A 17,759-nucleotide genomic window follows, 5' to 3' on the forward strand; every position below is an offset into this window, starting at 1 on the left:
CCACCCCCCCCTTCCCCCCCCCCCCCAGTGCCGCGGTCCGAGCACCCCTCCGCAGTGCCGGGGGCGTTAAGGGTATATGTGTGAGGAAGAAGCTGGAAAGGTTTTGAGGTGGTGGTCACTGGTAGAAGGTGAGGGGAAGGAGTCAACCTTGATGCCTTCATCCCACTTAGGTGAGCAGACAGACCTGCAAGGAAGCCAGCATTCCTTGAGCATGCTGCATTCCTTTAGGCAAAGTGTCAACTACCTGCTCCTGTGAGTGGAGTCTTGCCCATTTCTCCCCAGGATTCCTAGAATCAGTTCATCCCTGAAATGAAAAGCCAGGCAGGTAAAATAAAACAAGCTTCCAAAGGCTTGCTCTAGATCTGCAGCTGGAAGAGCATTCCTGTCTCATCCCGCCTGGTAAATCTCTGGAGGAGACAGGCTGGGAGATGCCCGCAGCTTCCCTCCACTTTGATGAGCGCAGGTAGCGCTGGCTTGAGCAGAGGCCTATGTGGCCCACACACGGGGAGAGCATTCTGAGAACGTCGAGCAAACCTGGGTTCCCAGATGCAGCCAACAGGCACCGAGAGGGCTCGTTCTGAGTGGGTTTTCTAGGGCTGGAGTCAGAGCATCTCAGCCAGAGGTTCTGGATTCAGCTGACTTTATTGGATCCACACAGAGCTGTGGGTGACCTGTGGAGTGTGTGTAGCCGGGGGTGGCGGCCGCAGAGGACTGTGCTGAGTGCCTTCTTGCCTAGTGTCCAGCAGCTTGGAGGATCTCCAGGGCCAAGGACGCCACTGCGCTGTTGGCCGATGACCTGTGAGAAAAAGCAAAGTAAACATTTAGGCATTTCCAAGGTTAAATGCCCCCATCTTCCAAAGGGGCTGGCCTTTTCACCTGAGTACCTGATGAACCAGCTGCTTCCCAAAGCTGCCCTGAGCATCATTTTGAAAAGCTCAGACAGGCTCCCCAGGCTCTAGGGGTGGAGGTGAGGACCCCAAAGCCCCCAGTCCCACCATAGCAAGCCCCCTAAGCTATGCCTGAGCTCCTGGCCCTGCCACCACTTGGCGTTGAGCTGCTTTGGACAGACTGCACCGATGCCGAGTTGCAAGAGCGAGTCAGGCAGACGGCAGCCAGAGCCTGTCAGCCCAGAGCCCACAAGGAGCCTGCCTGGCGCCAGCCTGCAGCTGACTTGTGCCAACCAGCAGAGATCCCAGACGCTCCATGGTGCTCCTTCCTGGCCAATCAGCCAGCAACTCGGGATTTCTCATTCTCATAGGTGTGGATGTGCAATTAAGACCTTAATGTGGAATCTTTGTTACTGGAGCCGATTGTCTGACACACACACTTGTGCCTTAACAACTGTCACCAAAGCAGAGAATGGTGCATGGCCATGCCCCCAGAAGTGTAAAAGTAGCCGGTGGCACACTCCTGACTACATGGTAGGCGAGCTGCTGCCTAGCAGTGGGACTGGGGGCTGCGAAGAAGAGGTGGGGTGCAGGGGAATGGGGCCACGTATTCCTGCTCTGCACATCAGGGGTCTCTCTGAAAGGAAGGAATGCACTTGAACTGCTCTTGGCTCAGGCCAGGCTACTCCAGTGGAGCCATGAGCCCATCCCACCCACCAGAGCGGCACCGAGTGCCAGTGACCAGCAAGGGAGACGCACCCACCGTCAGGCCCCATCAGGGCTGAGGACGCTGCTGTCCCTGGGGACGGACCCACCTGGCCCAGGAGCCACCGTCCACACTTTACACCACAGGGGCCGCCAGGCAAGAAGGGCCGCTCCCATCAAGGTCAGCCTGTCCCTCCCCTCAGCTCACAGAAAGCACAAGAAAGGCGGGAGAGGCCAGGAGGTGCTGCCCCACCCAGGATTAATGCAGCAGTGCTGGGTGGAGCTGAGCCTCCTCCACAGAAGCACCATCTCCCCAGTACCTCAACCACATGTTCTCCAATGAACGCAATACTCAAAACACCAGGAAGCAGGTTCCATACAACCTCGTGATTCTGAAGAAAAGCTACCAGCAAAGGCTGGGCACCCCTTAGCAGGTGGGGCCTGGGTGACCCATCCACCAGGAGGGAGGGCGCACAGTGGGCAGTGTCAGGTGGGAGGGTGATGGTCCCTGGTGTGTAGGGGAAACGAGGAGGAGAGGAAAAAGAAATGGGAGAGTGTTTGCCAAGCCTACTCACCCCCCGGCCGGGGCCAGCCCCTCCAGAGCCCGCAGGAGGTTCCCTGCGCTCTTGAGACTCTCCAGGTGCTTCTCGTTGGAGGTGATCTGCAAGGGAGGAGGGAAGAGCAGTCAGCAGCTCCATCCTGACCCACGACCTGTTCGCTGGGCATCCTGAGTCTCTGGCTGCCCATGTTACTGGGCAGTGAGCCCCGGGGTGCTGCTGATCACAGAGGCACCCTTGGGGGTGAGCAGGAGGGAGTCCACTGCAGTTGGACAAGTGCCAGGTCAGGATGGGGTGCTTCCTGTTGGCCCCTTAGGAGGCTGTGTGTTCTGGGAGCTGAACACTTCAGGGAAAGCAAATCATGGGTGAACAAACTTGCCAGCTGTCAGTTCCACGACCCTGCTGGCCTTGTGTCCCAAGCCCAACACAGCCTCTTTCCTACAGCCAGAAGTGTGATTCTGGGTTTCCAGTGATCTCGGGGGTGGGGGGGGGGAGCTGTGTGTGGATGTGCTGCGAGAAGGAAGAGGCACTAACAGCTGAACCGGGGCAACACCCCTGCCCAGGTACCCTGGGAGATGTGCCCTTGTCAACTTCCTGGGAGAAACAGGAGACACACTCAGGCACCCTTGAGCCTGCAGCACCACGGGCAGAATCCTAAACCCTCAGGGCTGGAAGGGACTCAGAGAGAGGCCGCCCCAGCCCCACTCCCAGAGACTCCCTGATCCAGACCCTGAAGTGCATGCCCTACGGACAGAGAAGAGAAGGCTTTAGGAATGAACCCTGGCTTTAGTATTAGAGTTGTTTCTCTTGATTCATCATCCATGTCCCATTTTTATCTGTTATTCTTCAAATATTTTCTAATAAACACTTCGGTGGCACTTCACATTTCAGCAGACTGCAGTTTCCTGTACATTTTCTCACACCTCCCTCTCAGCAGCCTGACCTCACAAGGTAAGCACGTACTGTGCTTTATAGATGAGGTAACAGAGGCTTAGTGAGACGAGGGGCCGCGATGGCAGCACACAGGGAGCTGGCCCCTAATCCCACCTGAGGCTGGAACCAGGCTGAGCTTGGCTGCTCCCACTGTTCTTTTGTCTTCCTACCTGATCATAGCAACCAGGGCTGGAGTATCATCTCTCCATTTCTTAACCAATCACAGATGCGGATAGGAAGGTCATGGGGGTAATTAGACCTTTATGTGGACTCTGAATTGCATGTGAATGAATCTGAGCCTCCGTGGAGATCCTATCCCACTTCCTGAGTGTGTAGACACCAGCTGCCAGCTCAACTGCATCAGGTGTAATTTCTGCAAAGATTCGCATCTTAAAAGAGCTGCGTGCGAATCCGATCTGAAATTACACCCAGCTTGATGAGTTCAGAAGGCTGCTGTGGTTCAGTAGGTCTGAAGCAAGCACAAACTTAGCCGGAAACGATCTTCAGCAAGGATTCCCATCTAATTTTTCTCAAAACTGTGCCTCATACGGTTCAGGTGAGCTATATCCAAACCCGCTGCTCTACTAACCCTGCCATGCGTCATGTGTAAGAGGCTGAGCCCCACTCGCAAAGAAATAGCACGGGTACGTTTACTCATGAGGCTATTTGGAAAGTGCAAATAGAAACCTACGGTGGAAATTACATGATCAAAGGAAGAGGCCAAAATAGCATCATGTGCAGCTGACATAAAGGCCAAGCATAAATAAAGCCGGAAGAATTGAAAGCTATGCAGTCTGGCTGCCTAAACTCTTACTAGCACATCAACTCTTATCCCACCTATAAAGATGAGTTCATTAGAAAATAAAATTTTAAATAATATCAGTCAGAGGTTCTAATTCTGGGAAAGACAGAGAAAACACACGCCACTCTTCTTATCCATTTAAAACCGGAACAGAATACACAGAGCAGCTCTCTGAGATTACAGAAAAGTGAGCAGCACCAGCAGCGGGGACGGAGGCCAGAGCACCGCTGCTGCTCTCCCTCTGGCGCAGCCCACCTCGACCTCAGCACACCCAAACCCCGGACGCGAGCACTGAGGGGCAGAGGGGAGGGCTCCGGGAGAAGCCAGGCTTCAGGAAGGGGAAAGGAAATGTCTAAAAGCTCCAAGAGTGCAGATGAAAGCCCCTTTCCTTTTCCTTGGTTCTCTTCCGCCCCAGGCAGCGGGCAGTTCTGTGGGGGCAGCAACAGGAGCCATCAGCCAAAACTCCCCTCTGTTCTCCCAGTGTTTGGCCCAGACATGACAAGTGTGGACGTGTGTAGTCAGTGGCCAGACAGAAAATGAGAGACCCAGGGAACCAGAAAGTATTAGGGAGGTGACAGAGAAGAGCTTGACAAAGCTGAAGCGCCAATACTTTGGCCACCTGATGCAAGAGCCGACTCGTTGGAAAAGCCCCTGATGCTGGGAAAGATTCAGGGTAGGAGAAGGGGGTGGCAGAGGATGAGAGGGTTGGACGGCATCATCGACTCAATGGACATGAGTTTATTAGGGTTAGGGTGACAGAGGGTTAGGGGTTAGAGTTAGGGTAAATAACAAAGATAACTAAAGTATTTCCAGTCACTTGGAAATTAAACAACACACCCTTAAATAATCCAAGGATCAAAGAAGACATCCCAAGGAAAATTAGAAAGTATTCTGAGCTGCAAGATGTCTATACAATATATCAAAGTCTTGGGGGGGGGGGGTAGGTGCAGCTAAAGCAGTGCTTAAAGAGAACTTTATGGTACTAAATACTTAACATAAAAAAAGAGAAAGGTCCAAGTCAATAATCCAGGCATTCATGTTAAGAAACTAGAAAAAGAGCAAAACAAACCCAAAGACGGAAGGAAAAAAAGAGCAGAAATCAAGAGTAATGTCGTAAATGTAGGCCCAAATATATCAACATCTATATTAAGTGTAATTTACGAAGTGCTACAAATAAAAGACTAACATTTTTAGACTGGATATAAGCAAAATAAAATGCGACCATGTGATGTGTACCAACATACCTTAAATACAAGGGCAAAGAACTACTGAAGTTTTAAGAATGAAAAAAGATATGTCACACAAATTGTAACCAAAGAAAGCTGGTGCAGTTATAGTAATATCAAAGTCAGCTTTAAGCCAATAATTATAACTAAGAATAAACAGAGACATATATTTATAAAAAGATCAACTGATCAGGAAGATACACCAAGTCTGATTTCTAAATGTACCATAATTAAGAATAGAGAGAGACATATTTATAAAAAGATCAACTGATCAGGAAGATATACCAAGTCGAAATTCTAAATGTACCTAATAACAGCCTCAGAATATGTTTAAAGAAATGACAGAACCAAAGTGAGGCAAATCCATAATTACGGTGGCACACTTGTCAATCTCTCCCAACATGTACACGAAAATCAGAAGGGATGTGGATGTTTTACACGAGATGAACAAACCTGACCTTATAGACATATAAAGAAAAATTCATTTAACAACTGCAGAATGTATGTTCTTTTCAAATGTACATGTAAAGTTTTCAAAATATATTTACTGTCATAAAGCAAGTTCTGACAAATTTCAAAGGTATAACTAGCAAAATGTCAGGATCTGTACATTAAAACCTACAAAATGCTGATAAAAATTTTTTTAATGAAATAAATGGATATATTTACTATGTTCATGAATTAGAAGACAATATAGTACATATATTGATTTCCCCAAAATACAGGTTTAATGCAATTCGTATCATAATCCCAACAGGATTTTTTACAGACCCACACAAATACTATCAAAGTTTTGACAAGTGTGCGAAGGTAACCTGAATCGGGGAACATTTTTAACAAACAATGCTGGAACAAACGGACACCTCTATGTAAAAACCTGCCCCTAAGCACTTATTTACACCTCAAATAAAACGTCATTCAAGGGGCTTCCCTGGTGGTCCAGTGGTTAGGACTCCAAACTCGCACTGCTGAGGGTCTGGGTTCAGTCTCTGGTCGGAGCTACAATTCCATAAGCTGTGTGGCATGGCCCAAAACAGAAATGATTCAAAATGGATCATGGATCTGAATGTAAAATGTAAAACAAACAAAAAACTTCTTGAAGAAAATATAGGAGAATACATATATGACCTTAGGTTTGCTGATGAGTTTTCACAACACAAAATCACAGTCCCAGAAAGAAAAACACTGACAAATTGGACTTTATCAGTGTTTACAACTTTGCCCTTTATATATTTACAATGGAATTTTATTTAGCCATAAAAAGAATGAAATACTGCCATTTGCAACAAAATGAATGGACCTAGAGATGGTCATACTAAGTGAAGTAAGCCAGACAGAGAAAGACAATATCGTATGATGTTGCTTCTATGTAGAATCTAAAAGATATAAATGAAAGAAAACAAACTTACATGGTTAGCAGAGGGGGTGGGAGGGGTTGGGATAAATTAGGAGTTTGGGATTTGCAGATACAAATTGGCATATAGAGAATGGATAACCAACTAGGTCCTACTATATACCACAGGGAACTATATACTCAGTACCTTGAAATACACTATAATGGAAAAGAATAAATACAGATTTATGCACGTATAACTGAGTCACTTTGCTATATATTTGAAACCAACACAATATGGTAAATCAACTATACTTCAATTTAAAAAAAAATTTTTTTAAAGCCTTTGCTCTTTGCAGAAGATTGATAAGAGAGTACACGTGCTGTGTTTTGCTCAATTGCTTCAGTCGTGTCTGACTCTGCGACCCCATGGACTGTAGCCCTCCAGGCTCCTCTGTCCATGGGATTCTCCAGGCAAGAATACTGGAGTGGGTTGCCATGCCCTCCTCCAGGGGATCTTCCCAACTCAGGGATTGAACCCATGGCTCCTGTGTCTCCTGCACTGCTGGCGGATGCTTGGGAAGCCCCTAGGACAAAGCAAAGTGAAAGTGAAGTCGCTCAGTCGTGTCCGACTCTTTGCGACCCCATGGACTGTAGCCCACCAGGCTCCTCCGTCCATGGGATTCTCCAGGCAAGAGTACCACCGGAGTGGGCTGCCATTTCCTTCTCTGGGGATCTTCCCAACCCAGGGGTCAAATCCAGGTCTCCTGCATTGCAGGCAGATGCTTTACCCTCTGAGCCACCAGGGAAGCCATAAGACTAGGAGGAAATATTTGCAAATTACATATCTGATAAAGGACTTTTATCCAGAACATGTAAAAGAAATTCTTAAAGTTCAACAAGAGAACTTTATAAACGGGCAGAAAATCTGAATAGACAATCCGTCACAGAAGGTATTGTAGATGACAAATGAACATGTGAAGGGATACTTGGCATCAGTCGTCACTAGGGAAATGCACATTCAAACTGCAGTGTATACCACTACACACCTAGATCCATAAAAACTGACAATAATCAATGCTAGCCAGGATGCAGAGTAAGAAAAACTCTCATTCATTGCTGCAGGATTGCAAAATGGCACCACCATCATGGAAGAGAGTTTGGTGATCTGTATAAAACTGAACATAGTTGTACCATACAATCCAGCAGTTGTGCTCTTAGGTATTTACTCAAGAGCAATGAAAACTTGTGTCCACAGGAAAACCCGTGTGCAAAGTCTGTGGCAGCTTTATTCAAAATCACTAAAAAGAAAAAGGAACCAAGATGACCTTCAATAGAAAAATGGAAAAACAACTAGCAAGCCTTCATGCCTTACTAGGTACCAGGTCTGATTGGATTCTTAGAATGAGATGCTAGTAAAGATAAGTCTGGATACTTTTTGAAAAGATAAGAATTTTAATTTGCCTTGCTAAATTAATTTGTAATAAATATTAGGATTTTAAGTGGCCTAGACATGAGTGATTCCTTTCTCCAAGAGCTTGGTTTTCTCTTTGGCCACCACAGATTATAAATTATGATGACCTATCAGGGAAGGCCCATTATGATGGGCACCAACCTTCTTTTAAAACATTCCACTGCCTTTATCAGACAGTGTGGCCTTTAACCTTGTATGTTCTCAGGACTTAAACTTTGTTAAAAGCGAATTGTGAGTCTGCTTAGAGGTCATCCCGCCTCGTTCTCTTCCGAGCCACCTTAGCAGGGGATGTTCTGGGCACATTGAGACCCATACTCAGTAAGGCAGGTGGGAAAGTGACACTTGTCCACAGAGATGCTGAGTTCAGGGCTGAGCTGCTGCTAGACAGCTTCTCATGGGTCTGATCACTGCAGTCAAGAGCGAGCAATGCAGTGACTAAGAAATCAGTAATGCAAGAGGACACTGCAAAGAGTGTCAGCACAGTGCCTTCCTCCTGCAGTTAGTATTTCCATTAGAAGTCGGTTAATGCCCATTAGCCAAGACAAGGAAACAGTTTTATTTTGCAATAATTGTCTATGGCAGAGAGTAGATTTTATTTGGAAACATCAAATGGCTGATGTTCATTTCCTGCAAACAAAGGATGCCTGCCTCACATTTCTCCTGCTGCTAAGATGTCTGACTGGTAGCTGGATGGCTAAAATCCATCAAAGTGGAGACATGAATGTACTAAATACGTGCAGTTCACCTGGCAGACAGGCATCCATTCAAAACATAGGGTCTTAAAGGGAAAGATTATAAAAAAGTTGTGAATCCGAGTTTAGAATGAAGATCAACTTGGAAAGACAATTCCCCACATCAGTTTAATTGAGAGTATATAAACAAGCAGATGATGGACTCTGGGTAAACACCCTACTTTATTCAACCTTCTGCTACGTCCCTGGAACATGAGTTGTGTCAGAGAGCATTCAGGAATCACTTGGTGTAACCAAAACACCAAAAGGAGAGGCTTGTATCCCACAGAATCATCCCTCATGTTCCCCACCAGGCTCATAAATTGTAAGGGAGGGGCTTTTATTTTTTCCCTTCTTTTCTTAGCACACTCACCCTCCAGGACAGAGTTTGTGTTGGCTTCCTTTCTGGATTTCAGCTTCCCAAATGCAAACCAACACAAGAAGCCATCTCTGGCCCCGGGTAACGGCAGGAGCCTGAGTGGTAACCTCCTCAGTGTGCAGGGGCAGCTGAGGGGACAGTGGCTCACCCGGGCCGAGTGGCCACCAGGTGACAAAGTCCGGCCTGCTGACAACCTTCCTTAAAACGTGGAAGTCAGCACGTACTTCATGCTGCATCCTGGTGATACAGTGTGAACTGACGCTCGTGGACCTGACTCACAGCATCGCCCTCGTGCAGCTCGTAAAAGCTCGGGCGCGGCTTCCCTGCCTGGATGTGGTTTCAGGTGTGGAGCGCCGTGGCTGCCAGGACGCAGGTACGGGCAGGCCGCGGGCCTCTGTTACCAGTGGGAAATAATGCATGTCTGTCTCTCCACTGGGACTGAATGTGTGTGGCAAAGGGAAGCCAAGTTAACCTTATTTTCTTATTCGTGAGTTCCTCTAGACAGGCCCAGGCAACCCAGACAGACCAGAAAAAACCCAGCAGACGGCGCCGAGGAGCACGCGCGGCCCAGGTGCTCTGCACACACGGGAGGGTTATTCTAATTCCGCGGCCTTCAGATCTCACAGGCACGAGCCCAAACAAGCAGGAAACTGACACCTCGACTTCCGAGGGCTTCCGTTTCAAACATAAACCTCTTCATCGGCCCCTTTATTTTGCACTTTTAACATACACTTTGTCTCCTCTTGGAGTGTGAAGGTTTTTAAGTTACTTCAAAGCCATGTCTGTCCAACCCTTGCACATCGAGACATGCTACCCGCTGGCCTTCAGACGCTGGGACGGAATCTGCGAAGAGCCCCTGGTCAGCGGTCTGGCAGTCCCTCCCCGCTTTCCACCTGCTGTTGCACGCTCATTCTGGGTCGCTCCAGACGTTTCTTGACCTGCCCTGCACATCCACGTTTAAAGCGAGACTACGGGAACACTCGCTGGTCCGTTCCCGGGCCCCTGTGCGCCCTGTGTCTTCCATGAGACGCTGAGGGCACCTGGAGCACAAGGGAGTGATTCTCACATGTGGCCTCTGTGTCTTTTCTGGAGTTTGCTCAGAAATGTGATGTCATATTCCTCAACACAAGCAAGCGAGGCTCCTTCTGAATGGCGCTTAGTCATTGGGATGATCTCAGGGAAGTCGAGGGCACCCTCCTCTGGGATCCATAGGCTCCCCAACTTGGCCCGACACCTCCATTCTCCCCTCTAGACTCCCGTCTGGATCTGTGGGCCCCTGCTAAGCCCAGAGTCCATGAGGATGGTAGGCTGAGGACGTGAATGTTTTTCTTTTTCACCCCTCAAGACATGACTCTTTTCTCGAAGAAAATTATCCATACCTACCCCCCTTCATTGTGGACCAGCCAGTTCTCTCAGCTCTCTCCAGGGCAGTAAAAATGCCCTTATTGCTGGGAAACTGGTCATAATTACATCAGTTTCTGGCCATTAAATCCAGTAAGTTTAAAATGCTGAATGCAATATAGCTGGTTTGGGAAAACTTTTAGACCCGATTCAACTAACTACAATAGCCTAGGTCCAAAATAAGTGAGGAAAAGTCAGTTTTAATTGGCAAATAGGCCGGATTGTGGACTTCTCGTGGGTAAAAGAATTAACAGATTGGCCCAAAGAAAGTTCTGGTGAGACACAGGATCAGGACACACCATTTTCCCCACACGACCCCGGGAGAACAGGTGTCTGAGGCAGTGGCGCTGGGATGTCAGCCACGGGACGTGGCGGGAAGTTCCCCACGAGAGAAAACTCTCCAGGTAGGAACCGTGCTGTGACTGGGTTACGAGGAGTGAGAACGAGGGTCGTAAGAAGCGAGCAACCATGAGTGGACGCTATTTGTACTTGAGCCAAATGAATCGCAGCTGATCCTTAGGAATGTTCCATGGGGTCACACTGAGGGAGTCCATTTGACGATGCAATCCCTGAGTGTACAGTGTGGGGTGGGGTGTGTGTGTGTGTGTGTGTGTGTGTGTGTGTGTGTGTGCTAATGGCAGGGCTTTGAGGGGGAGAAGGAGTAGGCAGAGTGACTTAATGAGGGCCTGTTTCCAGCCCTTTCTCTGAATTTCCTATCGGATGGCAGGGAAATGGGAGACGGTGGGGGGGGGGTGTTGCAAAGTGAATGATAGCAAATCAGTAAGACTTAATAGGCCCCCCAATTTGCTTCTTCCCCAATCCTCACTCCACCACGTGAGGACCCAGTCAGCCCCTAAACTGCTCTGTTGTGACTCAGCCATCATAAATAAGAACAGTCAGGAAAATGTGCACCCTGGAATGTTGGGTAAAAAGCAGAAAATATAAAAAACAGTGTGTGGAACGTGACCCCGACTCTACAAAATGAGCATGGGGCCACGGTAAGCATGAAGTCTCCAGTGTTATAAACCTGACTCCCAAGGTCCTCAAGTCTGCTGAGAGGTGGGCAGAAGAGAAAGCACAGTCCGACCTGAGCTGAGGACACAGGGAGCCCCCGCAGCAGTGACAGGTGCGACGAGCACGAGCAGGACTGTGCTCGGCGGACAGTGTCCTGAGCGCCTGCCACGCGCCAAGGCCCTGGTGAGATTCTGGGGACCCAGCTGGGTGTGCGTCAAGGCAGAGCTGCCACTGTGAGAGACACGGCGAAAGAGGAAACAGAAAATCCTTCAGAAACTCAAGACTGAGCTACCATTTGATCCTGCGATCCCACCCTGGGCCTGTATCCACCCCAGTGTTCACAGCAGCCCTATTCACAGCAGCCAAGACACGGAAGCAACCTCAATGTCCATCAGCAGACGAATGGGCAAAGAAGCTGTGACGCATGTAGTGGAACATCTGTCGTAAAAAGGAAGGAGACAACGCTGTCTGCCGCAACATGGATGGACCTCTAGTTGATCACACTGAGTGAAGTAAGCCAAATATCATATGGTATCACTTATATGTGGAATCTAAAAAAGTGATACAAATGAACTTACTTATAAAACAGAAATAGATTCACAAACACAGAAAACAAACTCATGCTTCCCAAAGGGGAAAGAGCAGGAAGGGATTAATGGGGAATTTAAGAGAGAGAGTCACACTGTTCCATATAATGGACAAACGGCAAGGGCCTGCACAGCCCAGGGAACTATATTCACTGCTGTGTGACGACCAGTGACGGAAAAGACTGAAAAAGAATATGTATGTATGTATATACATGGGCTTTGCTGCTGGCTCAGATGATAAAAAAAAAAATCTGCCTGCAGTGTGGAAGATCCAGGTTCGATTCCTGGGTCAGAAAGATCCCCTGGAGAAGTATTCTTGCCTGGAGAATCCCATGGACAGAGAAGCCTGGAGGGCTCCAGTCCATAGGGTCGCAAAGATTCGGACACGACTGAGCAACTAACACTTTGACTTTTCACATATCTGTGTGTATATATACACACACACACATACATACATAACTGAATCACTTTGCTGTACACCTGAAACACTGTACATGAAACATGCTTCAATGAAAAAAGCAGACAGGATACTCTGAGACAGTGGTGGGTGTTAAGGAGAATCAAGAAGGGGAAAGGGGAGAGGAGAAAGTGAGGAAGGGGGTGGCTGGGTGGGCAGGATACAGGAGATAACGCCTGAGGACGCAGCAATAAGAAAGAACCAGACACAAGAATCTGGGGACTCATATTCTGCCAAGGGGCAAGAAGACCAGTCACACGGGTCCCGAGGTGGGAAGGACCCTGGTGGGGACCTGGAGGCAGAAGAAATAGGGACCTGCTAGAAACAGGGACCCTCTGGAAGCAGGGAGCTAGTGAGGAGGGGCTGCAAAAACGGTCCAGGTGAAGGCGGTGGGGACCAGCGACCCACGGACCCTTTTGAGGGAAATGAGAGGGAAGGCTGTACCTTGGACTTCAAGCTATAGAAACAGAGCCCTTGAGATTTCTATCAGAAATAAAGCAATTCATGGCTTCCCTGGTGGTTCAGATGGTAAAGAATCTGCCTGCAATGTGGGAGACCTGGGTTCAATCCCTGGGTTGGGAAGATCCCCTGGAGAAAGAAATGGCACCCCACTCCAGTATTCTTGCCTAGGGAAAACCATGGCCAGAGGAACCTGGCAGGCTACGGTCATAAATAAATATTTAGAAAAAAGAATTCATTCTTGGGACTTCCCTGGTGGTCCAGTGGTTAAGAATGCACCTGCCAATGCAGAGGATGGGGGTCCAATTCCTGGTCCAGGAAGATCACACATGCACTGAGGCAGCCAAGCCCACATGCCCCAGAACCCACGCTCCACAACGAGAAGCCGTCGCAATGAGAAGCTCACACAACGCAACTAGAGAGTAACCCCCGCCGCTCGCTCCAGCTAGAGAAAGCCCACGCGTGGCAACAAAGACCCAGTGCAGCCAAAAAAATAGTAAAAATAAAGAATAAATTTTTTTTAAAAAAAGAAAGCAATTCAGAGACTTTTCCAAGAGGAGGAGGACAGGGCAGGCCTGGAGAGCTAGATCTGAAAACGGGGAAGATGGATTACTACACAGTAATTCTCAGAGCGCTGAGTTTATCAGTAGATAAACTACTATCACTAGCCAGCTTGTGAACAGACTTAGTAGATGAGCGTTTTATGTTTTTGGTAAGTGAGTACTTTTTAAACACAGGATGAAACTGTCACCTACATGTGTGACGTCTTTGACCTTTTCCTAAAACACATGTCACAAATGGGGGAGGGCCAGTGGTCACGCTGGCTGTAAGCTCTGCTCACAGTTACAGGCTGTGCTGAGCAGGAACCCCTTGGCTCCCGTGAACCCACCGCATTCACAAGGATAAAAGGAGACTTGGGGGTGTCATGGGGTTGGGCCGAGTACCTTGTCCCCCCAGGCCCTGGGGACAGCCATGAGTAACAGTTCCAGAGGCATCAAGTTGGGTTTGTGTGGAGGTGGACAGATGGCCTCAGGGCACGAGGGGCAAGGCAGCCAGGAAGGCAGGTGCGGGGCGGCGCTCAGGCTGGGGGCAGAGCAGCACCTGCAGTCAGCAAGAGTGTGGCCTCGGGGAGCACCCTGCTTTGTGGGGGACTCCGGTACCCTGGCAGCATCCTCGACAGGCGTTAGAACAAGGCAGATTCGGTCAGGCTGAGCTGTGGAGACACCTGAGCGAAGCAAGAGTCCACTTCACTTCCTCTCCTGTGTCCTTGCCCTCCAAACGTTCCCTTCTGCTCTGGGACTCTCTAAGGACACATTAGGGGCAGCTGAAACTTCCTCACGTGGAGAAAACTGGGAGGAAGATGAAACGGGAAGGAAAATTAAAGCACATTTGGCTGATATGATTAAAACCATCAGGCACCAATTAGTCCAAATTTAGGCCAGACACTGACTGGGGGACAGCTGAAAACTCCCCTGTGGCTGTTACGTTCGTGGACGGCCGTGATCAAACAGTCCCTCTGGACGCATTCCACTAATGACCGCTCCGCTGAGATCTCGCCCTCCCCTCTGGCAGGCCAGACCACCGTGGTTCTCTGTGAGGCCTTCTGAGAAAGGCTGGCCCCACAAAGTGGGGGGTGGCGGGGAGAACTGGTGAAGTTCCTAGATTTCCACCTTAGAGAGAGAGGTCAGCTGTCAGCTGAGCCCAAAGCATCCATTCTACACAGCGGAGTGGTGATAGGAAGGGAGGGTGTGTGTGTGCGTGTGTGAGACAGAGTGTGCGTGTGCGTGTGCGTGGTGGGAGGGGAAAACTTGGAAAGCTCCCAGGACAAGTCCACTGACCCAAACACTCCCGACTCTGGGCGACCCCGAGGGACCACACAGAGCCAGGCGGAGGTGGTACGTGCAGGAACAACTTCCAGGACAAGCGTCCAACTTGCCTTGGGATAAAATTAACTGAAGCCAGGTCTCAGAGGCTTCCGGGGCAACATCAAAGAGCCGGGATGTTCTGCTACAAAAGGCTTTGGCAGGATGACCTCTGGCCGGCGCCGCCCTCATCCTCGTGGGCCCCCGGTGAAGGTGGGGGAGCTGGGGCTGGTGACAGGACAGGGTTGGGGTCCTGGACTCAAGGGACGGGTGACCACTCATCACGTGGCCTCCTTCTGGGCTGCCCTGGGCACTTTCACAGGGAGTCGGAGCCTGTGTCCCCGTGAGTCTCCAGTGGGGGGAGGGGGACAAGAAAAGCCTCCGACTCTCCCACGCTTCTCTGCAGAGCAGATGGGGGACACAGAAAGGGCCTTGCGGAGTCGGGTCCTCGAGCTCTGAGACCAAGAGACCACTCCACCCCCAACCCAGGCGAGCGACCACGGGGCAATTCTCAGGAGCAGGGAGTTGGACACAGGCTGGACCCGTTTGTCCCCACTTTGCTTAAGGGCACCGAGGACAAGGTCACGCCTCTCAGAAGCTGCATCGCCCAAGAGGAACCCTTTTGGAGCTCTCAGATGAGGGGTATTCATGACTTAAAGTGCTTCATGGACCCTGGTTCAGAGGGAGAAGTATCCTAAGGAGGTTTTCACTGGGCAGAGGCAGGAAAATAAACTGACATGGAGAAAGGGGAAACTTGCCATGGAGAGGAGGAGAGGCGCTCCTGCCCCACTAACTGAAGTGCTGCCCCACCTGTCCCCAAACGCGCCCCTGTGTCCCGGTCCCCTCACCACTCTCTCCAGACCCCGCTCTCCCAGAGCCACGGCGATGCCCGCAGCAGGGTGGTGCTGCCTCGGCACCTTCTGAGAAGAGGGTGTGCCAGGCGTGTGAGTGAATGAGTGTGCTCATGTGTGTGTGTGGGGTGGGGCAGTTAAGGTTTTAAAAACGAATCTTCACTAGTGAGAACCTACTGTATACCACAGGGAACTCGAAACCCCCAAAAGAGGGGATATATGTATGCTGATTCACTCTGCTGTACAGCAGAAAACAACAGAATGTCATAAAGCAACTATGCTCCAATAAAAATTAAAACTATAATAAAAGGTTTTTTTTAAAAAAGACAAAACCAAATAAATTAATCTTCGAGTCCCTTATCCTGAAATGGTGAACACAACAGGTGGCAAAATGGCAGTGAGTCCACATACTTAACACAGTCGCTTCCGCATGACTTTTAGGTCTTGACAGCAGTCGGTGTGAGAAGTCCTTTACCTGCCTGACCATGACGGACTCAGAGCAACAGGGGTCCTTTGGCGCCTCTCATTCCACAGAGGAGGAAACTGCCCATCCAAGAGGCCAGGTGGCTAGCCTCTGTCTACCTGACTCAGAGCCCCTGACCTCAACCATCAAGAGACGCTGGGGGAGAAAGAAGGGGCCAGGTCAGGGCTGTGAGCCGAGTTGTCTACAAGATCACCGAAGGCTGGAGAGCAGGAGTCACACAGCTGCTGCTGCGACTGGCTCACCGGCTCCCTGGCGCCGTCCCTTCCTTCACATCAGTGTGTCTACGCAGGGGGCGATCTGTCCCCCAGAGGACATCTGGCAACGCTGGGAGACATTTTTGTTGTTACCCATGGGGGTGGGGGGCTGCGGGGCATCTGGTGAGGAGAGGCCAGAATGCAGTGCACAGGGCTGCCCTGCCATAAAGAATCATCTGACTCAAATGTCAACAGCACTGGGGCTGAGAAACCCCGGCTTCTGGATCCTGGCTGAGGTAGATCATGCTGCCTTCTCATGCTATACTAGGATGCTTGAGGAAATTCAGGAGGTTACTGCACTTTTTTAAAAAACATACAAAACTGAGTCCTGGACCGGCCTTTGTCACAGTACATGATGCCCTTCCTTTTGTGGTACCCAGGTCTGTGGACATCACTGGGATGCATCCCACCCAGGATGCACTTGTGCTGCAGGCCCCTCCCTGCAAGGCTTCCTAATGCAAGGCAGCCCCGGAGGAGCATCCTCGAAGCCCCACATGCCACCATCCCTGAATGTGGCTCCAGGAAGTAAAGCGTTTCCCTGTAGCTGCTGCCAGCCCAGGAGCAAGACCTCGTATGCAGCTCACAGAGGCCAGCCCCTCAGCGGCTCTCTGGACCAAACTGCTCACCAGTTACACTGACTCATGCAGCCAGGGGAGAGGTTTTATATCAGACCAGGCTGGCACTCAACTGTCATAGGTAGTTCTTTTTTACCCATAAGACCAACATGAGTGAGAATTTAAGTTAAGCAAGCTTGATCACATTCTTCTGAAATTAGTTTTGTATGATTTTTGGAAAAGTTTGAGATTCCGGAAGAAAATCTGTGATGGGCATGATGTTCTTATTCTGTACTTAGAGTATCATCACTTGATCATCATTCCAAGGTGTCACTTAGAAATGGATAAGTCCCTCCTCCTCCATTAACTTAACTAATAATTTCAATGCAAATTCATGAATAAAGACCATGGGCTGTAGGAAATCTACATGTCACTCAACATGTCCTTCTGCAGAAAATTCTAGGAACTGATGGTCCTCTGCAAATGCGGTCTTCTAATATCTGGATGAGACAGCTTTAGGAGGATGTAAGCTCCCTTACTTTAAGGCTATTATGAAGCCACGGTCCGTTTCACTCCATGACAAAAATGGCAGCATGATCCACTGTTACCTTGATGAGATGCTCTGGTTCATGATCATGAAACATGAGTTAAGATGATGGGGATTCTGGGACTGTTTTAAGGAAATGCAACTTTCTGACAAATTCTTTCATAGAATACCTATCTACTGGATCTTCATAGGATTCCTTTAAAGAGTACAATCTCCATGCCTCTTAAAGTTATTCAGATGGGAAGCATTAGCTGTTACGGTT

At 49.3% G+C, this 17,759-nt stretch overlaps 1 protein-coding gene across 10 annotated transcripts in view; it reads right to left on the bottom strand.

The window, feature by feature from the left end:
• Positions 1 to 304: 304 nt before the first annotated feature.
• The window catches only part of ULK4 (unc-51 like kinase 4), a 509,803-nt gene continuing 492,348 nt past the window's right edge, over positions 305 to 17,759 (bottom strand). For 5 of the 10 annotated variants that reach the window (XM_055558081.1, XM_055558085.1, XM_055558082.1 and 2 more), the window contains exon 36: positions 316 to 796. In XM_055558081.1, coding sequence (XP_055414056.1) covers positions 632 to 796 — 165 coding nt within the window. In that variant the 3' untranslated portion in view covers positions 316 to 631. Of the gene's footprint in view, positions 797 to 2,167; positions 2,254 to 17,759 lie in introns of all 10 variants that reach the window. The other 5 variants (XM_055558086.1, XM_055558091.1, XM_055558088.1 and 2 more) reach the window with 4 other exon arrangements.

Source organism: Bubalus kerabau, chromosome 20, assembly GCF_029407905.1.
Source record: "Bubalus kerabau isolate K-KA32 ecotype Philippines breed swamp buffalo chromosome 20, PCC_UOA_SB_1v2, whole genome shotgun sequence".
Classification (NCBI taxonomy): Eukaryota; Metazoa; Chordata; class Mammalia; order Artiodactyla; family Bovidae; genus Bubalus; species Bubalus kerabau.